Source organism: Colobus angolensis, unplaced genomic scaffold (assembly GCF_000951035.1).
Source record: "Colobus angolensis palliatus isolate OR3802 unplaced genomic scaffold, Cang.pa_1.0 Scaffold74, whole genome shotgun sequence".
NCBI classification, from domain to species: Eukaryota; Metazoa; Chordata; class Mammalia; order Primates; family Cercopithecidae; genus Colobus; species Colobus angolensis.
Genome location: NW_012121154.1, coordinates 9309420 through 9332262, shown reverse-complemented (window position 1 = coordinate 9332262; position 22843 = coordinate 9309420). Strand labels below are relative to the sequence as shown.

At 36.1% G+C, this 22843-nt stretch overlaps 1 protein-coding gene across 3 annotated transcripts in view; it reads left to right on the top strand.

Moving 5' to 3' along the window:
• Positions 1-22843, top strand: part of PHTF2 (putative homeodomain transcription factor 2) — a 168252-nt gene that overhangs the window by 132923 nt on the left and 12486 nt on the right. For all 3 annotated transcript variants that reach the window (XM_011927709.1, XM_011927708.1, XM_011927710.1), the window contains exons 9-14: positions 1803-1958; positions 8320-8538; positions 16237-16365; positions 18452-18724; positions 18947-19078; positions 21093-21179. In XM_011927709.1, the coding sequence (XP_011783099.1) occupies positions 1803-1958; positions 8320-8538; positions 16237-16365; positions 18452-18724; positions 18947-19078; positions 21093-21179 (996 nt within the window). The remainder of the gene's footprint in view (positions 1-1802; positions 1959-8319; positions 8539-16236; positions 16366-18451; positions 18725-18946; positions 19079-21092; positions 21180-22843) is intronic.

The following is a 22843-nucleotide window of genomic DNA, read 5'->3' as shown; positions in this document are numbered from 1 at the left end:
CCACCATGCCCAGCTAATTTTTTTTTTTTTTTGTAGAGACAGGGCTTAGCCATGTTGCCCACACTGGTCTTGAACTTCTGGACTCAAGCAATCCACCTACCTCAGCCTTTCAAAGTTCTGGGATTATAGGCATGAGCCACTGTGGCTAGCCCCAAAACGTTAAAAGCACTATATAACTTACAGTTGTTGTTTGTTAAGCCTTCTTTTTTCCCTACTTCTATGTGTGTAAGAATTTGCACTAAGTGGAACATGTAAATAATTCAGAAAGCTGAACTAGGAAACCAGTTTTCCATTCATGTTCTCTATAAGAAGATACCTTGTTTTTCCTGCATTCATTACCTGTGGTGTCAACATACCTGTTTTGTTTTCTTTTGTTTTGTTTTTAATCTGGAAAAAATCTTACTGGGCACATATTTGTTAAAGAGAACAATTATTTCTTTACTTTTTCAAAATAGAGAGACTCTGGTTTTATTGTAACAAAGCTTAATGTGATGTCTCTATTTCTTTGCTTCACTGAATTTTTTTTGGTTGAACAGTTTATTCTTTAGAAGCTGTTACTGTAAAAAATATAGAGAGAGTCAAATTAAAAGATGTTACCTCTGTTACATTTGGGAATGTGAGCATGAACATATTGTGTTGAGGAAAATAAAGAAAAGAGGATTCTCTAATTTTGGGTAAAGTATATGTTACTACTTGAACATTCATGTATTTTCAGTACCAGTAACCATAGTACAGCATGGGCCTGCAATGAATGTCGTCCCTTACTCTGATTTTAGATTTTTTTCAGCATTTAGCTCTGATGATGTGAGCCTCTCATCACTGGTATCATTCAGCAGATAAATTTTCAGTCATACAGCTTTCAAACACGTTTTCAGGCTTGTATTAATATTACATAGTAAAGTTGAATGAGGAACATGAAAATATCAGTAAAATGTATGCTTTAGAGTCATTTAATTTCATAATTTCTAAACTCTGGATATCTTTTACAAATTGATGTGTGTAGAATGTTGTCTGACATGTGCACACATGCAGTTGCTATTTACTTCCTCTTGTCCCATAAACCATTATTAAATTAGTGGTAGGTCTTACAATTGATGGCTTTTCCAGTTTGAAAAAATAGTATAAGTGGTCTCTGTTCTTTCACCTTCTTTTAAGTGGTCTCTGTTCGACTTTTCTCCTGTTTGTATTTCTTGTTGTTTGTTTGTTTGTTTGTTTTTTGAGACATGGTGTCACTATGTTGCCCAGGCTGGAGTTCAGTGGTGCGATTATAGCTCACTGCAGCCTAAAACTCCTGTGCTCAAGTGATCCTCTCACTTCACTCTCCCGAATAGCTAGGAGTACAGGTGTGCACTGCTATGCCTGGCTGATTTTTTATTTTTTTATTTTTTAGGAGACTGAGTTTCGCTATGTTGCCCAAGCTGGTCTCAAACCCCCGGCCTCAAACAGTCCTCCCACCTCAGCATCCCAAAGTGCTGGGATTACAGGCTTGAGCCACTGTGCCTGGCATATTTCTCATTTTTGGAAGCTGTTTCAAATCCTTTTATGAACAGAAATATTATGGGATAATATTTGACAAATGGCTATTGAAGTACTTTTAAAAGTAAAAATGCTTTAAAAGTATAGTCACTGATTTAAGGTATTTTTTCAGAAAATCAGGTAATACTAATTAGTTACTTTGTGGTAGTTGAGGATATTTTGAAGTTATGTGTATATATGTATGTGTAATTTCAAATTTCATAGTTTAAAAGCTAAAAGGTTGGTTAGAAATTACCTATAATCCTCTTTGTGTACTCCCCACTTAGGATACCCAAAGGAAAGTAACAAATGTCTCTGATGAAGTCTCCAGTGAGGAAGGTCCTGAAACAGGATACTCATTACGTCGTCATGTGGACAGAACTTCTGAAAGCGTTCTTCGGAATAGAAAGTCACACCATTATAAGAAACATTACCCTAATGAGGTATATACTTTGTCCTTAAGTATATACATACATATCTATTTTATATGTTACTAATTTATAACTTCTTTCAACAATTAAAAATGGTTGAAATAAATATTTCACATTATCATCAATATTTATTGTTGCGTGATCTGGATTTATAAAATAGCAGTTTTAGGTTTATGTATTGCACATGTATTGATAGATAGCCACACATTTGAGCTCGCTTTGTGCATTATCTTTGAAGACTCATACATTGCTTGTTGTTTGCTTTTAAAGAAGATCATTCTGGAGAGAGAATCTGCACACTCCTATGTCCACTTTTCTACAATTTGAAAGGCTTTATACATTTGATCATAGCAAAGTTATTATTTTAAGTAACTTCCTTCACGTTGCTGTCACCAGTTATTAAGTCCCCATACTGCAAAATTCTGATCTTTTTCTTTGTTTCCCTTTTTCCTTATTAATTTTTATTTTCTCTAAACCCTTTTCAACTGTATCATATCTCTTGAGCTTAAAATTATTTAAAGAATTTCATTCAATTGTATTTTCAGTTTCTAATCTGAGGGTAGAACATTTGGCTTTAAGGCAAATAAATTACACTGTTTATCACTTTTTTATAAACATTACCTTTTACTCTTTTTGAGCTATGTTAGTATTTTTTTCCTTGATGGTTTTGGGTTAAACTTATTAAAAAAACACATGTTACGCTGTGCTGGAATGTGATTGCCTTCAGAGTATTAAGATTAGAAGAGTTACTATTCTTGGCACACTCCGCTTTGTGGTTGTGTCTCTGGTTAATCTTTCTGGTGATTGTGGTTTTGTTTCTTTTCCCAGTGGTTGCCATTAGACAGACACTAATGTCGGTTTGTCTGCTCCATTGCGTCTTCACCCACGTCATTTGATGTAGTGTCTCTTGTTCCTAAACCAGATAACCAAGCTTGTAAAATTTTGTCTTACTGTGTGTACTGTTAGAAGTCAGTTGGTGCTGCAAGGGAGCTGGAGGGCTGTTTGACCTCTCTCCCAGAATAAATTATTTGGCAGTAGAGGTATTTTTCTCACTCCATGATCTTGTTGGTTTGCAACTGTATTTTAAAAGATTGAGGTTCTTGAAGGGCAGAACATTATTCAACCTATTAATTTTAACTTTTAAATTAAAAAGTTGCTTAAAATCTTGATTTCCAGCTAAGTAAGGCTGATAGTAAGCATTGGTTGATTCACATCTTTTTTAATGATATAAGAAATTACATGAATATAAAATATGACTATAAAATTCTTCATCTATAAAGTGAAGAATGTAGACTAGGTGATATTTTAAAAGCTGCATTCAGTTCTCAAAAATTTTTCTCTTAAACCAGCTTTAAAGGACTTTTCTAAAAAAAAGCAAAATAAAGCCTCCTTTGAATAAATAAAATGGAAACAGAAGATTTGTAGTGCTCTTTTGCATTTTTATTTATAAATTTAAATTTATTTTATAAATTACTGTACTCTCTTCAAATTACTAGTAATGTTTTTTCTTTAAGAGTGAGGTATGAAAAAATCATTTGGATCCACCCAGACACAAATGAGCAAGCATCTCTAGCACCTAGATTGTGCCGTTTATCACTAAGTAAACAAAACAAACAAACAAACAAAAAAAACAACTTCTTGAAGAAGTGACTGATTCCTGATTGTTGTTTGTTGCAGGAAATACACAAAATGACCGTGGAACCTCTTATAAAATGAGACAGAGCAAGGAAGCTATCAAAGACTACTAAGAAAGACAGGAGCCAAAGATAGAGTAGTTTGAACTTTAGTTTTTCTTTATAAAAGTATTCCAATGATAAACGAAAAACAAAATGAAAAAGAAAATTCTTTGGGGAAGTATTTTGTGCATGGATGGGATTGGTGGGCTTTATTGTAAGATAATGGGTCAGGAACCTAGCCATTCGTTGTCAGCCTCCCAGATGGCGATATCTATAGATAAACTTTTTAGGGGCATCTATTTTTTAGGGAAGAATCGTCCAATCTTCTAGTGGGATGGCGGTAGTAGGTAATAAAACAGGCTGCTCTGGTGTTTGGCACCAAGGGAACCAGGGATGAGGTGGGAATCTTGTCATATAATGTGTAGACTTTCATTTAATCCCCGTGTTTTGCCTTTTTCTACTCTCTACTATATCTGGTTGACTTCTTCCAGTGTTCTGTTGGGAGGAATTACTTGGTTATCTGGGATGCAGGAGGCATCCTAGGGAACTGACAGCTTCTTTTAAGTGTTTCTTCTGTTTCTTACTCTGTCCTGCTTTGTTCAACTCTATAAATATTGTTCAATTTTTACTCCCAATTGTAGGTTAGCTTTTCATCTCAGAAAGGTAACATTTGATGAAAAGCATAATGAAGAAACCATGGGCTTGGACAAGTTAGACTATTTAAATGACCTTGGGAAAATTATTTAACTTCTGAGTTTTTTTAAACAATTTTCCTTCCACCCCCCAAAAAAGCATTTATGTTTTAAGTTCATATTCCCTTCAAATAAATACTGTGTGTTCTCTAAATTTGACTATATGTTCGGTTTAGGCGTCTAAAGATTTGAAATGATGAGCAGTACAAACCAAAACAAATGTGTTTTAATTTGAACTGTTCAATTCTAAAATTTTCTTTTTTTAGACTTTATTTGGCAATTTGTAGTAATATTCACTGTTAATCACACAAATATTGTAGGTAAAATTCTGTTTGAAATGAAGACAATTATAAGCAATAGCTTTTAGGGTTTTTTTTGTTTGTTTGTTTGTTTTTTGAGGCAGAGTTTCACTCTCCCCGCCCAGGCTGGAGTGCAGTAGCGCGATCTCGGCTCACTGCAACCTCTGCCTCCCAGGTTCAAGTGATTCTCCTGCCTCAGCTAATTTTGTATTTTAATGGGGTTTTGCCATGTTGGCTGGGCTGCTCTTGATCCACCCACCTGGACCTCCCAAAGTGCTGGGATTATAGGGGTGAGCCACCGCTCCCAGCCAGATTTTTAAATGTATAAAATGACCCAGTTGGCCAGGTGCGGTGCTCACGCCTGTAATCCCAGCACTTTGGGAGGCTGAGGCGGGCGGATCACGAGGTCAAGAGATCAAGCCCATCCTGGCCAACATGGTAAAACCCCATCTCTACAAAAAATACAAAAATTAGCTGACTGTGGTGGCACGCGCCTGTAGTCCCAGCTACTTGGGAGGCTGTGGCAGGAGAATTGCTTGAACCCAGGAGGCAGAGGTTGCAGTGAGCCAAGATCATGCCACTACCCTCCAGCCTGGTGACAGAGTGAGACTCCATCTCAAAAAAACACACTTATTAATCTGCATTTGGCAAAAAATACTTCTAAAGAATTATATATATTTTCTTAATCCTGTAATCATTAATTAGTTTCAGTTAAAGTCATCAGGCCTTTAATCCTGTTACTATTTCCAAATCTGATTAGCAAGTCTGCGTCAGAAGTTATAGATAATAAACTATCTTTATCACAAATTTTAAATTAGCAATTATTAAAAGCTTAATGCTTTCTGTGCCTTGCTAATGAAAACTGGTGACATTAGAGAACCTGAAATATTTTTGGAATGCTGTTTATAAAACAAAGCAGAGTGATTTTTGTCTTCTTTTTCTTTCTATATTTATTTTGTTTTTACTTATTAATCATTTTCTTCTCTTTTAAAAGTTTTTCTTTTAACTTCTTTCTAAATAAACAGCCTTTCTCCCACAGACACTCTATTAACACACTGTAGATTCATAATCCCCATTCTAATATCAGTAGATTAATTATTAATACTGTACCTCATTCACTCGAGGTATTTTGTTACCTGTGGTAAGGAGATGGCCAAAAAAAAAAAAAATCCATCTTTTGTGGACTTGTAGTGTATTGAGATTTGCAATCTATTTGAGAATATTAAACACATGAATATTAAGACAGACAATATTGGCTGCAAATGCAGTGGCTTACACCTGTAATCCCAGCACTTTGGGAGGCTGAGGTGGGCGGATCCCTTGAGCTCAGAAGTTAGAGACCCACCTGTGCAACATGGCGAAACCCCATCTCTCAAAAAGAAAAAAACGAAGTACAAAATTTAGCTAGGTGTGGTAGTACATGCATGTAGTCCCACTTCAAAAAAAAGAGGCCAGTGCCATGGCTCACCCCTGTAATCCCTGCACTTTGGGAGGCTGAGGTGGGTGGATCACTTGAGGTCGCGAGTTCCAGACCAATCTGGCCAACATGGTAAAACCCCATCTCTACTGAAATACAAAAATTAGCCTGGTGTGGTGGCGGGCTCCTGTAGTCCTAGTTACTCAGGAGGCTGAGGCAGGAGAATTGCTTGAACCCAGGAGGTAGAGGTTGCAGTGAGCTGAGATCGTGCGGCTGTACTCCAGCCTGGGTGACAGTGACTCCATCTCAAAAAAGAAAAAAATGTGTGTGTATATATATGTAGATACACACATATGTGTGTGTATATATGTATATATATATGTGTATATATACACACATATGTGTGTGTGTATATATATAGAGAGAGAGATTGATTTTGGAAAGCAGTGCAAAATGTATTGTCAAATGAATATAAATAATAACTCACTTCAGGCGGGGCTTGATGGCTCACGCCTGTGATCTCTGTACTTTCGGAGGCCAAGGTGGGTGGATCACCTGAAGTCAAGACCAGCCTGGCCAACATGGTGAAACCCCATCTCTACTAAAAATACAAAAATTAGCCAGTTGCAGTGGCATGCATCTGTAACCCCGGCTACTTGGGAGGCTGAGGCAGGAGAATCACTTGAACCCGGGAGGTGGAAGTTGTGGTGAGTGGAGATTACGTGCCACTGTACTCCAGCCTGGGCGACAGAGTGAGCCTCTGTCTCAAAATAATAATAATAATAATAATAATAACAACAACAACTCCAGGGACAAAGTGATCACTCTAGGTAGGTGCCTTTAAGGTAGCATTTGTTGAGCCCCTGCTTTGTGCCAGGTTTGTATTCAAAGTTCCCATGCTCATTTAATTTTTAACAGCTTTTTAAAGGAGTGCAGGATTAATGATAAGAGGTAGGAGCATAATTAAGGCCTAGGGTGGAAAATAATCAAAGCAAAGAACAAGCCATGCTTAGGGACTCAGGAGTAGCCTACTGTCACTGGAGAAAAAGGTTGTGGTATGTAGTGGAAGACAAGGTCAAAAAGTAGCACATATGAAGATGAACATGCTAGGTGAAAGAGTCAGAACTTTATCCAGGGGAGCAGTGAGAAGCCAAGGAAAGATTTCGATTAGAGGAGTCAAAGAACAGCTGTGCTTTAGGAAGGTTAATCTGGAAAGAAGAGGAAGGCCTTTTAGGCAAAGATCAATTAGGAGGTGCTTATAGCAATGAAGGTATAAATGATAAAGTTTGAACACGGTGATAGCACAGGAAAGACAAAGGAATAAATATAATGCATTTTAAAGGTACATGACAAATCTAGTCACAGAGGACAGCAGAAAAAATAAACAAAACAAAAGAATTTGAACATACCTGACTATAAGGATGGTTATGACCATGATTTATTCAGTAAAAGTTCTTTTTAATTAATTTAAATCAAAATTTTACTCATTTTTGTTTTTTATCCCAGGATAAAGTAAACTGATTAGAAATTATTTAACTTGTTTCAGTTTTTTACTTTTATACCACAGATTATCTCAAGAACATGAATTGGCAATTACCTTCTTGGTTTAGATACCAATTTTATGTTGATTTCACTTCCATTTGCAAAACAAAAACAGTAGATAAATCCATTCTTGCTTAAAAAAATAAAAAAGACTAGAATAAGAAAATATAGTCATTCGTTGGTATCCACGTGGGATTGGTGGATATCCTGCCCTTCTACAAATACCAAAATCTGAGGATTCTCAAGTCTCACAGTCAGCCCTGTGGAACCTGATGACACATAAAGTCAGCCCTCGCCCTCCAGTTCTCCAAAACTGTGGGTTCTGCACCTCAGGAATATTATATTTTATCTGCAGATGTGGAATGCATGGATATGGAAGGCCAATGGTATCGCCATTAATAACATCAATTAAAGTCAGTTAATGTTCACCGTGCAGACCATATGTACTTAGACTACTCTCTGTGCCTGAGTTGTGAACTTCATATAAAATTTAAGAGAAAATAGATACAACCCTTGTATGCAAAGTAATATCTGAGCTGAAATATGAAATCAAATAAATTTTGATGTGAGGGTTTTTTGTTACTGAATACAAACTAATACATTTTGTAATGTTTTGCTGTCTCACTGTCTTTTGAGGGTGTATTTGTTGTTTTAGCAAAAAGTATCAATATACGGGTTCTGATAGAATCCTTTGAGTTGGAAAGGGTACATAAATTGTATTAATGTCAAAGAATATCTTGATTTCAGGATGCCCCTAAATCGGGTACTAGTTGCAGCTCTCGCTGTTCAAGTTCCAGACAGGATTCTGAGAGTGCAAGGCCAGAATCTGAAACAGAAGATGTGTTATGGGAAGACTTGTTACATTGTGCAGAATGCCATTCATCTTGTACCAGTGAGACAGATGTGGAAAATCCTCAAATTAATCCATGTGTGAAAAAAGAATATAGAGACGACCCTTTTCATCAGGTTGGTTTATGGTTTTGGCTTATGTGGAGCTATCAGTCAAGCTCCTTTGAATTTATGTTCAGATTTTACAGAGGTGAAGAAAAAGCTTACATTCAAACTTATATTTCTATAATTTTTTTTCTTTTTATGTGAGCTGTGGTCTGGCTTCATCAAAACATAGAATCTCAGTACTTACATTGTGGTTATGTATGTTCCTGAAAGGTTATTGGTAATTGGAGTTTTGTAAGTCAAATCGTGTGTTAGGTGCATTAGTACTTTCTTACTCAACATACTTTGTGGCCAGATGCATGTACACCTTGGTCTAAACTCCACCTATAAGGTTATATTCACAAATCTACATCTCATGAATATCAAACTTGTATCTCCAAGTGCCCATAGTAATGCTATCCAATGGAAATATTATGAGAGTCAGATATATAATTTTAAATTTTCTAGTAGCCTCATTAAATTTTTTTAAAGGAGAAATTCTAATATGTTTTATTTAGTCCATTATATTCAAAATATCAGTTTAACATATAACTAATATGAAAAATATTAATGAAATATTTTAGATTTTTAATACGAAATCTTCAAAATCCAGTGTAAACACTTAGAGCACATCTCATTTTGGACTAGCCACATTTCTTTTTTTTTTTTCTTTGAGATGGAGTCTCACTCTTGTCACCCAGGCTGGAGTACAATGGCACGATCTCGACTCACTGCAACCTTTGTCTCCCAGGTTCCAGCGATTCTCCTGCCTCAGCCTCCTGAGTAGCAGGGATCACAGGCGCCCACCACCACACCCAGCTAATTTTTGTATTTTTAGTAGAGACAAGCTTTCACCATGTTGGCCAGGCTGGTCTCGAACTCCTGACCTCAAGTGATTCTCCCATCTCAGTCTCCCAAAGTGCTGGGATTATTGGCATGAGCCACCCTGCCGAGCCGTACTAGCCACATTTCAAATGCTGAATAGCCACATGTGAGGAGAGCATAGGATATCTTTATTTGAGTGTCCCACCAATACCTCAGATTTAGCCAGTTCTCCCTCATAAATCTGTTCTTCTTATTCCATTCAGAATTTTGGTGAATGACATCTCCATTCATCTACCCGCTAGTCTAGAAACTTGGTGGTCATTTAAAATTCTCACTCAGCTTCCCCTTCTCTCTCTTATCCAACTCTTTATCTAATCCTGTCAGTAAAACCAAGTAAAGTCAGAAAACTAGAGACAAAAAAAGAGAACTTTCAATCTGATAAAAGGGTAATGCATAGCCATCAAAGAACCTTCTGCTATAACAATACCAGAGGCTGGGTGGCTTAAACAACAAACATTTATTTCTCACAGTTCTGGAGCCTAGAAGTCCAAGATCAGGGTGCCAACATGATTGGTTCTTGGTAAAGGTTCTCATCCTGGTTTACAACAGCTGTCTTATCCTTGTATCCTTACATAGTAGAAATAAGAGTGCTCTGGTCTCTTTACCTCTGTCTGGTTTTGGTTGGAGTTAGACTGATTTAAAGTCCATATTAAAGAGTAAAATATCAAGAATAGCAAAAACAATTTTGAAGAACAACAGGGATCTTTCCCTGCTGGATATAAAAATTTACTTTAAATTTAATACTCTTAAGATAGTATGATATAGATACATAAACATATATACCAATGGAACAAAATAGAAAACCCAGAAATAGACCTGTGTTTATAATGGATCACTAATATGTGACATTAAGTGGCATTACAAATCAGTAGAAAAAGAACGGACTATATGGTTGTGAGTCAAATGATTATACACATGAAAATTTATTCCAAATAGTTTCTAAAGCATTTAGAAAAGCAAAACTTTAAAGCATTTAGAAGAAAATACAGGAGAAAAATATTTGTTACTTCAGGTTAGAGAAGAATTTTTAAAAACAAGTTATAAAAAGCACAAACAAAAATGGAGAGATAAATTTGAATATCTTAAGATTTAAAACTTTGGGCATGTTAAAAGATGAGCCACAGACTGGGAGAAGATATTTCCAGTACATTAACTATCAGAGTGTTACTACATACAGGACATAAAGAACTCCTACAGATGAGTAAGTAAAAGACAAATGACTCAATAGAAAAATAAAAGGATGTGAACAGACAACTCCCCTGATGACTAATGAAATATAAGGGAAGATGGTCAGCCTTGCTATTAGTTGGGGAAATGTGATTAGAACAATTAGATACTATTTAATATTGATCAAATTGTCAAAATTTAAAACCTGATAAATTGCAACGTTGGCAAGAATGTGAAGAGAGAACTCTAATACTAATGTTTGTTTGTACAGCTACTTTGGAGAGCAGTTTGTCATTATATAGTAAAGCTGAAGTTCTGTATATTCTAGGACCCTTTCATTCCACTTTAGAATGAAACTTCAGGATATAGGCACTATCATTGCATTGTGCATGATAGTGAAAGTTGAAAATATAATAGCCAATAATAGTGGAATTAATAAATAATGGTGTGTGATAAAACAGTATACAGCAGTGAAATGGAATGAACTCGGCTGCATAGATCAACATGAATAAGTCTTTTTGAATATAATTTTGAATGAAAAAGGCAAGCTGCCATTACTTTAAATAACCCTGTCTCTACTAAAAATACAAAAATTAGCCGGGCATACTGGCAGGCACCTGTAATCCCAGCTACTCTGGAGGCTGAGGCATGAGAATCACTTGAACCTGGGAGGCAGGGGTTACAGTGAGCTGAGATCGCACCATCGTACTCCAGCCTGAATGACGGAGCGAGATTCTGTCTCAAAAATAAAATATAAAAAGGATGGCTATGAATATTTAGAAAAAACAAAGTGGTAATTAGAAGGGAAATTGAGCTGAGTGTTTTGGTGTTTACTCCCTAATATATGAGATATTTGAAAACATTGATATACACAGGGGAAAACCAGTAGGGAAGGATCAAAGAGGTACAGGAGAAATGTTGACTGGTGGAATGACGTTTCTTAGGATTCTGGAGGGGAATCATAATCAGAAAGCTTAGCATTTGACAGGAAGAGGAAAACATTCTCTGCTGGGATGGGAGGATAAGGATGAGTGCATGCAGCAAGCAAGATGGTAAGACAGTTATTGCCTGATGATCTCTTTTCTGTGAAGTGCAAGAGTCCATGGGATCTACTGGCAATAAGGGAGATGATACAAGAGGAGGCTTTTGGTTGGTGGTGAAGGCTTTAAGTTAACATTTGTGGAGAATGGAGGAAGGAGACAGAGAGAGGGAGAGAGAAAGGGTGGGGGCGGGGGGGTGGAGAGAGAGAGAGTGTGTGTGTTTGTGTGTATTCAAGCCAATGAACACATCAGAACAGTCATACTACCTTGCCACATTGTTGAGGGTCCAGCTGGAATCTGAAACCATGAATTTGTAGTTGCCTATTCTACACAGCTATGTGATGTTTTCTGGAATGTAGTTGTTACTATATCTGACATTTAATAAGCATTTACTTATGCCACACACTGTGCAAAGGAATCTAGCTGCAGTATCTCATGTATTTAACCTTCACAACCTTTGGTAATGTAGTTTATTTTCATTTTACATTGCTCAGAGTTGAGTAATGTGCCCAAAGTCACACGGAGTAAGTGCTCAATAAATAGTTGCTATTCAAGGGACAGGAGAGGGGATGATTGAAATGGTGGATCTGGTAGGAGTCTAGTCATTAGATTGTTAGATCGAGAAGGCAGTGAAATCAGGAAGGGACTGATAAATTTACAGATAGGTGTGTTCAAGGGAACAAGTGTTTTAGAATTGAAGGTTTGAGAGACCAGTTAAGATGGGAAGTTGTAGTAGATTCCTTTCAGAAGTAGAGCAGTTCGTATGGTGACAAGGTCTAGGGTGTGGCTATGGGAGTAGTTTAGAGTCCTTGGTATTGAAGAAATGAAAAAACAGTGAACAATCCATGAAAGCATAGGGTGTTGAATGAATCATCTAAATATTCATTTAAGTCACTGAGACTAACAACTGGAGTTAAGACTGAGGGAAATGCCTGTGAGCTATTTTCCCAGAGATAACTATAAGCAGCATAAAAGCAGGGACCAGGTGTTTTTTTGCTCAGTGTTGTATCACACAGTGTGAGGTACACAGTAGGTATTTAATAAATATTGAATGCCTGAAACAAAATTAAATGTTTTCAAAACATGCCAATTCCAGTGCTTTCTTAAATGATATTAAAAATTGTTTGATGATACCTATGCAGAGTAAATTGCTCCTAAGTCTGTCACATAAAATTTGTTAATGCTCTCTACTCTGTATATCTAATTATGGTGTCTTAGGCTTATATTGTTTTTGCTTTTAGATTAAAGACTTGATCTTACTCAGATTTTTAATTCTCAGGTTTCAAAAAATAAGCTCATACTTTTAGATTTACTAGTAGCTAAGTAATGGAAATTAGCTCCCTTTACTAAAAAGCTACTAGTTTTTTTCTTTTTTAACCAGTCTGTGCTAGGTTTGGAAGACCTTTTTCTGCCTACTATACAGATAGAAAAATCCCTTCTCATGAAAAAACACTGAGTATTTGCATTAGTATGTTCTAATCAGAATATTCCCAAATGTGTATCTTTGTTTTATTTTGTTTGTAAATAGTAATTGAAACATTTCCACAGGAGAAAATTTTTCTCCTCTAGTCCTTCTCTATAGCTGAATATATACTAAAATATAAAGCTATATTCAGCTGAAATTCGGTTTTTAGTAAATGTAAAGCTTAAATGGCTGCATTCCCACAGTTGGAAACACGAGTATGTGGTTGTCATGGTGAATTTATCTGAAATAAAACATGCCACCATTTAAGCATTAAGGTTTTCAGGTAGTTTTGAATAAACAAGGAGCAAAGCAGTTGAGATTTTAAATAAGGATAAAGTAGTCATTTTAAAAGTTCTACATTTTTGGATCTGTGATGCTGTCTCCAAAGGAAAAAAAAATTTTTAAGTTCTAAATTTTAGTTTGAAAACATATATAGCAGCCGGGCATGGTGACTCACACCTGTAATCCCAGCGTGGGAGGCTGAGACAGGTGGATTACTTGAGGTCAGGAGTTCGAGACTAGCCTGGCCAACATGGTGAAACCTTGTCTCTTATTAAAAATACAAAAATTAGTCGGGCATGGTGGTGGGCACAGTGGCGGGCACCTGTAATCCCAGCTGCTCAGGAGGCTGAGGCACGAGCACTGCTTGAACCCGGGAGGCGAAGGTTTCAGTGAGCCAAGAACTGCACTCCAGCCTGGGCGGTAGAGTGCGACACAGTCTCAAAAAAAAAAGAAAAACAAAAAGAAAAAAGAAAATATATTTAGAGTAACCTATGTGATAAAATTATAAAATGAAATTATTTGCTCTGATGTTTTCCCTGAATCTTTTAAAAAAGTATTTCATGTGATGCTATTCTCCACACTTGCAGACATGATTCAACAAGACTGTTTTTCAATGTACATTTCACACACACATACACACACATAGAGAGAGAGAAATATAGCAGTCTTTTCAATTTATTTTTTCAAGTTTCTACACACAACATTGAACATGTAAATTAACTCTTTTAAAATTCACCAGTTTCTAGTTGTTGTCTTCTCTTTTGCGTTTAGGCTTTCTAGAAACTGTAATATCAGATGCTGGATAGAGTAATTGGCAAGGTAGCTGGATGTAAAAGGAGTGCTTTTGGAAGGACAATGAGAATGTTCTGATTTCCTATTTCTGTCTCTAGATGGGCTTTCTTGGTATTGATATATTCCTTTCTTCATGTAATTAGGAAGACCTTAATTCACTATTCCAGACTGAGGGTTTAAAAAAGTCTATAAATCATGGGTTGAAATCTGTTGGCTCTCAAGCTTAACCTTCTTTCCTTTTAGCTTCTTGCACTTCTTGTTTCTGGCTTTTTGGGTCCATTACGCTTAATAATTATAAACTTTCTAGAGAAAGTTTGATATATATTTTGGTACAGATGATTTCTTTCCCAAAACAGAATATTTTGTTTGGAGATAAATGAGGAAATAACATTTGAGAAATTAAGTTGGTAGTTAATAACTAGTATCTTAGCACTCTTCAGGACCTCAAGTAGTGAAATGTATATCATGAAAGTTAAAGTATATTAAAATCCCTTATCTCTGGAAAAGATAAAAATTTTCCACCTCTGTTTTTTTACATTATTGAATTATTATTATTCAACTTTAGTTGAAATTAATCAATGCAACTTTAGTCCCCCTAGAGGAAAGTGTTAAAAGTTTACAAGAAACTTTTTTTTACTATATTTTAATCACATTTTTGTCCTCTAAAGAATAAATGTACCTAGAGTAGATTCTTCTGTTCATTGTTAGAAGTTATATTTAATGAAATATTTTATAAAATTTGAGGTTGCTATGAATGCCAAAACTATCATTTTTTTAAAATGTGGGAAGTGGCCAGGCACTGTGGCTCACTCCTGTAATCCCAGCACTTTGGGAAGCTGAGGTGGGCAGATCACAAGGTCAGGAGTTCGAGACCAACCTGGTCAACATGGTGAAACCCCGTCTCTACAAAAATTAAAAAATTAGCCGGGCGTGGTGGTAGGCACCTATAGATAGTCCCAGCTATAGCAGAGGCAGGAGAATCACTTGAACCCGGGAGGCGGAGGTTGCCATGAGCTGAGATCGTGTCATTGCACTCCAGCCTGGGTAACAGAGCAAGACTCTGTCTCACAAAACAAAATGTAGGAAGTATATGAGTCCTTAACAATATGCTAGAAATACTGTAATATAAACAAGCAAACTGATCTCTATCTGGGTTTAATCTTTTAGTGTTACTTCTCCTCTTGAAGTCTGATTATATAAAGGTTTAGTGTTTCATTAATCTTGTTGCCATCATTAACTCTACTGTTCTGCTTTGGGGCTGGGCGCAGTGGTTCACACCTGTAATCCCAGCACTTTGGGAGGTAGAGGCCAGTGGATCACCTGAGGTCAGGAGTTAGAGACCAGCCTGGCCAACGTGGTGAAACCCCGTCTCTACTAAAAATAAAAAGCTTAGCCAGGTTAGCACATGCCTGTAGTCCGAGCTACTCAGGAGGCTGAGTGCTTCAGTTTTGTAATATTTGCTCTATCTGAATAAACGAAAAGTTAGACTGGTCCTTTGGAGAAATGCTAGATTAAAATATCAGAAAAGTAACTAAATCAGATATTAAACAATAAGTATATAAGGAAGATTCTTTTTCGGGATAAGACTGTAGCACTATATAGTCTTTCAAAGAGATTCAAATCTCGGCTGTCATATTCTTTTTTAATGAATGATCATAAGTTGAACAATGATTACTACGAACAAGTTGATATCCATTTGTCTTTTAGCATTAGTACATTGCAACTATGTAGACTGATTGACAACTAAATACTTTTGCTGACATGTTTTAGTATATTTTTGAACATATGTTGACTAATACTTGTTACAGAAAGTTCTGAACTTGTACAGTTTTATAACCGTGTAACTTCTTATGATATCTGTTCAGTGTATATGCTAACTAAGTTTAAGATAGAATTTTAGTGTCTTAGAGTTGTGTATATAAATACATTAGCTATGTACAGATCTACATATTCCATTTATAAAACATGATAAATGTATTCACCAATTTTTATTTTTAGTGTCATTAAAATTGTATGTGTATATAGAGATATATATACAACTTTATATACAAACATTTTATTTGTTAAATGTGATCAATATATTTACTTTTTTTTTTATAGAGTCATTTGCCCTGGCTCCATAGTTCCCACCCAGGATTAGAAAAAATAAGTGCTATAGTGTGGGAAGGTAATGATTGTAAGAAAGCAGACATGTCTGTACTTGAAATCAGTGGAATGATAATGAACAGAGTGAGTTTTTAAATTTTATTCTTGTAGTTCAAGGGTAAGACTTAGTGATTATCTGTATATAAGATAATTACTGGAATGTTATACTAGTAATCTACTGACCTCATTTCTTCACCCTGAAAAAAGAGTTTTATGTGTATATTTGTTTCTGTCTGTGATTTAAACAGTGATTTGTCACCAAACCGCTTTCATCTTCTAATGTTTTCACTTATCTGACCTAGAATAGATATAATCTATAATTTTTCTCTTTTATGTTATTCATTCTTTTGAAATTCAGGAGCTTGTAGATATATACAGGTGTTAATAAAGACTTTTCTTTGGCCGGGCGCGGTGGCTCAAGCCTGTAATCCCAGCACTTTGGGAGGCCGAGACGGGCGGATCACAAGGTCAGGAGATCGAGACCATCCTGGCTAACACAGTGAAACCCCGTCTCTACTAAAATACAAAAAACTAGCCGGGCGAGATGGCGGGCGCCTGTAGTCCCAGCTACTCGGGAGGCTGAGGCAGGAGAATGGCGTGAACCCGGGAGACGGAGCTTGCAGTGAGCTGAGATCTGGCCACTGCACTCCAGCCTGGGCGACAGAGCGAGACTCCGTCTCAAAAAAAAAAAAAAAAAAAGACTTTTCTTTGGTCTAGAGATTGTTGTTACAAAAACTTTAAAAATAAAATACTTAAAAAGGCGTATGTTTCTGTATCCTTCTTACTGGTTCATTTGTTTGCCTGCTTAAATATATAGAAGTAATCCAAATAGTGGTAAAAGTCTTGAGTAGTTCAAAGAAGTCTAATTCAAATACTGTGGATTTAAATTTTATTTTCTGTTATTTCTTTTTTCAGATAATTACTGATTTTTAAAATATGTTGATTTCTCTGGACTTGTTTTTAACTTGCAATTTCTAAATTTCTTTGGTGCATTATTATGCTAGAACTCTTCTCCACACTTTATGTAAGACAGGAATTAAAGTAACTGGGTCTAGAAATTGGTAACCCTCCCTATTACATATCTCAGTATTAGCAATTAAAAGCAGTTGACTGGGAAGTCTCTGGAATCTTGGGATCTAGTTTGTGCTCTGTAACTTAATTACCTGTGAACTGGCAGATCACTTAACTTACAATAGTCTCCTTTATCTAATGTACAATATAAAAAGTTGGCTACATGATAGTTAAGATCCCTTTTAGTTCTGCCAGTCTAGCATATTGGAAACTCTTATATTGTCCCATTATCTAATTTCCTTTTATTATTATTATTATTTTTTATAATTCCTTCACCTTTTTCTCTTCTGTTTAATTTCTTCTTCCTTCTATCATCTCTCTTCTAAAATGCTTCTCGAGTTTAAGGAGACACTTATTTATATATTGGACTATTCAAAGAGAAACATAAGTGGCTGGGCGTGTTGGCTCATGCCTGTAATCTCAACACTTTGGGAGCTAGAGGAGAGATTATCGCTTGAGCCCAGTAGTTAAAGACCAGCCTGAGCAACATAGTGAAACCCTGTCTCTACCTCTCTACAAAACCCAAAAAATTAGCTGGGGGCTGTGGTGTATACCTGTAGTCCCAGCTACTACGAATGCTGAGTTGGGGGGATCACTTGAGCCCATGATTGCGCCACTGCACTCCAACCTGGGCAATAGAGTGAGACCCTGTCTCTGAAAAAAAAAAAAAAAGAAAAGAAAAAACCCTAAGGTACGAATGTATGAAATAAGTGTAATGCTGAGTTTTTTTCTTTAATGAACTGAATTTAAGTGGATATGAGATCTCATTCTCTTTAATATTGCAGTATTTGTGAATATTTCTAACTTGAAATAATGAAATACATAAATTTTTTTTTCAAGATCTGGATAAGACAGTCAATCCTTTTGCCATCTACTTAGTGAATCAGAGATCTGGTAATGAATTGTTTTTAAGATCTGAAGAATTAATGACATTTTATGTGTAGTAGGCTCTCAAACTTGAATGGGATCCAAATTATTCATATTAAAATGAATATATTTTAACAAATGATTTCATATTGCTATAAATAATTTTACTGTAGATAACATTTATGGCATAATTTTATTTTTCTTTTCTCTCTCTTCCCCTGGCTTCCTCAAGGTGAACAGCCATATACCAGGAATAGGATACCAGATTTTTGGAAATGCAATCTCTCTCATACTGGGTTTAACTCCATTTGTTTTCCGACTCTCTCAAGCTACAGACTTGGAACAACTCACAGCACATTCTGCTTCAGAACTTTATGTGATTGCATTTGGTTCTAATGAAGATGTCATAGTTCTTTCTATGGTTATAATAAGTTTTGTGGTTCGCGTGTCTCTTGTGTGGATTTTCTTCTTTTTGCTCTGTGTAGCAGAAAGAACTTATAAACAGGTAGGTATAATGTAGACTTCTGAAGAAGAATATTTTATCGTTTTCATAATATTAAAAGTATTCCTGAAGTACTTTATTTCATTGTCATTTTTACCTAATTATTTTTCTATTTTGCTTTTATAGTACCTAACCAAATAAAATCTTAACAATTCATGTTTTGTTGATTTTTGTTTTTCTGTGGTAATCTACTTGAAAATTAATCCTCATCTTAATCTTTTTTAGCGATTACTTTTTGCAAAACTCTTTGGACATTTAACATCTGCAAGGAGGGCTCGAAAATCTGAGGTTCCTCATTTCCGGTTGAAGAAAGTACAGAATATAAAAATGTGGCTATCTCTCCGTTCCTATCTTAAGGTAGAATGGGAGTGATAAAAGTAGTTTTAACATGCTGGCCCTTTCTGATAGTTCCAGTTTCTTTATCAATATATATTTGTCTCTAGATGTATAGTAACCAGCTTTTACTCATTCGAAAGCTGAATTAGGGATTTTGTTTCTACTTGCCTGGTTGTCACAAGCCAGCAGAGGGAGCTCATTACTTAAAAAAGAATTTAAAACAAAACTAACCAATGAGTTTCCTCACAGAAGGGACCTATTACTATTTTAAAATATTAGTTTGCAATTCATTCTTTTCATGTCATTATTTTCCTTTAAACTTTTAAATAATTGTCCTAGTTGTGGAAGTATGATATAAAAACTCTGGAGGGAAGAGGGAAACATCTAAATTGGTTTTAGGAAAACGCTTTTTTTTCTGAGGATTACTCAACTGCATTAAGTAACAGTAGAATGTCATTATATATGGAATAATCATGCAAATTCAATGATATTTATTCACAGCACTGTCTATATCTTGGTAAAGTTGACCTAAAGACCAATTATCCTCTGACATACCTATCTTTAATGCTTTATATTTTGAAATAATAATGAAAGAAGTAAAAAAAAAAGTTTGCCCTATTTATCTACTCTTATATTTAAAAAATTAATTGTTCTGTTTATTTAACTTATTAAATTTAGTTCACTTAGCGTCACTGCTGCAAATTGGCATGGATATTTTTTTCCTATGACATATCTGTTGTATGGAGGGATGAATCTGATCTTTGTTGCTTGAATTCATCCAAAATTTCCCCCATTATCAACCCTAGGCAGGTGTTACATTCTTTTGTACATTGATTATTTTATTCAGCAAACACTTATTTATGTTAACCATGTGCCATTCACTGTTGATGAGATGAAAGCCCCTACCCTCGTACCTAAGCTTATACTTCAGTGAGGGAAACATGTAAGCCCAGACCTAGGAATTATCCTTGTTTAAGCTCTAGTATCTAATTTATCACCAATTCCTATCTTTTCTGCTCCCAAAATATGTCTTGAATCCATTTGCTTCTCTTTGTTCCATTTCTACCACCCTCATTGAAACCATCAATCATCTTTTGCCTTGTGCTACTACAGTTACCTCTTACCTGGCATTCCATTGTTCACATTTCTTCCTTTCATTCCTTTCTTCAGTCTGCCACCAGTGATCTTTTAAAAATGTATATTTGGCCCTATATTCTTAAAACTTCTTGGAGGTTCTCCATTGCTCTTAAGATAAAGCATAAAATCTTAACAAGGTTTATAATGCCCTTTATGATCTAAGTTCTCCCTTATTCACCTGTCTTTTGTTTCATTTTGAAACACTCTCCTTCCTAGTCCACTACATTCCAGGCATGTCAGACTGCTTCGGTTCTTTACATGAGCTGTGATCTGTCCTGCTTTATGTTCTTGCACATTCTCTTCCTTCTACCTAGAATACTGCTGTGTGCCATCATGCCCCTGCCCCTCCCCCTTAATCTGGAGATCTTCCCAGGCCCACACTCCTAACCCTCAAATCTAAATGAAGTCTCCCTGCCAAGTATCTCAAAGCATCCTATGTCTTTCCCTTTTAGCACTCATCACAATTTATCACATATATCTGTGATTATGAGCTTGATGTCTCACTCCCCTCCTAGTTCCTGTGAAGGTAGAGGGACCATGTGTTGTTCTCTGTTGTATTTCTAGCACCCAGCACAGTATCTAGTTCTAAGCAGGTGCTTACGAAATATTTACTGAATAAATGACTTGTGTTTGACAAAATGAAGTATTTGAAAGTTATACCAATAATTTTATGCTATATAGATATAGATACCCTTTTAACTCTGTTGCAAATCCTCAGGAAATCATAACACTTTATCATTAAAATTTGCCTAACAAATTAGGTATATTCAACATTGTGGGCTATGATCAAACTCATGGTGATGAGTCGACACCTTTATTGAAACCATGGAAATTATCTACTAATTAGTAAATATATTTTAAAATGTTTCCTTTTCTCCCTTCCATCCACACCCTGCAGCGTCGAGGTCCTCAGCGTTCAGTTGATGTAATAGTTTCATCTGCTTTCTTATTGACTATCTCAGTTGTATTTATCTGTTGTGCCCAGGTGAGTTAACTCGCTCCATGTAGAAATTAACCAGATATATAAATACTAACTTTCAGATTAATAAATAATCAAATAATAATATAAGTAAGCCTAGTTAGAAAAGTAAGTTTTGAAGTTGTCTTTCTGCAGTTTATTTTTGTGGTAGAATAAATAAGTGTATCTTATCTCTGTGCCATGAACAGTGAGCATATATGCTCAAATGTCTGTTGAAAGAACACAGATTAATTTTTGCCTAGAATCCTTCTCATTACTTCCCAGAAGAAACATATGAGTTATGAAATTGTCCCAGGAATGTCCGATTTGTTCATGTTTACTATTCTTTTATTTCTTATATCTGAATAGTTACTGTGACTTAACTGCTGCATACTCTGAAAAAGAATTTTTAGTGACCCAGATTACTTAGGGAGTACAAAAATATCTCAGGATATGCACTGCTATAATGCAGGGGAACATGTTCTCAGGGTCTCCTGAGGGTTGTGTCACGGGCCATGTAATATTTAAAAATAAGTTTAAAGGTATTAAAATTTTAAAAACAAAAATAATAAAACATATGCAAACTTCCATTCCAAGTAGTATGATGTACTAGCTTATCTGAAAATTCTTCTACTTTAAAACATCAAGCAGGCTGGGCACAGTGGTTCACACCTGTAATCCCAGCACTTCGGGAGGCCAGGGAGTGCGGACCACCTGAGGTCAGGAGTTTGAGACCAACCCGACCAACATGGTGAAACCTCATCTCTGTTAAAAATACAAAAATTAGCCGGGCATGGTGGTAGGCGCCTGTAATCCCAGCTATTCAGGAGGCTGAGGAATGAGAATCTCTTGGACCCAAAAGGCGGAGATTGCATCACTGCACTCCAGCCTGGGGGATAGAGCGAGACTCTGTCTCCAAAAACAAACAAACAAAAAAAACATCAAACAATGCTGGGGGAAACCCTCAGCTTTTGAATGTACATATTGTATATATATCTAAGTTCATAAGATAATAAAGGTCCAAAAATGAAGACAAAACTGAAAACCAGAGCATTTAAGAATAAGCATTAATGCTATGGCAGCATGAGAATAAGAGAATGAAGTATATTGCCAGTCTTAGTATTGTATCCCAAAGACTTGAAATTTTATGCCCATGTAGGACAGGAGATGAGGCCTTGACCTGTAATACCTCCCTACTCACACCATGAAGGCAAACCCTCCAAGATCTACAGCCTCAGTGAAAAGTTGGATAAGAAAAACAGTCTGCTCACCAGCACTGGAAGACAAGAAGGAAGCTTATCTGACTCTGGATGACAAGGATGGGGGAAAAGTCTCTTCTAAGAATATATAACTCTGCCCTTACTACAGGTTTAGGGTTCAAATTGACATTATACATCTTGTCCTATAACCCTCATGTCAAGAAGTTAATATAAGAAGTGGTCCTAGGCCCCTGGATACCTGACAGAAGCAAAACCAAGGCTGTTTGGGGGCATGCGACTTCAGCCTAGACCTCATGGGATCCACAGATAAAGCTCCTTCTGATATCAAAACATAGGAAGAAACAGGGTAACATGAAGAAGTCAATAGATAAACCAATAGCAGGATTAGGTCTCCAGCTATTTCAGTTTGATCAGGTGGAAACTAAGTTTGTTTACAGTGATGAAAGACATAGATAACACTATGAAAAGAGA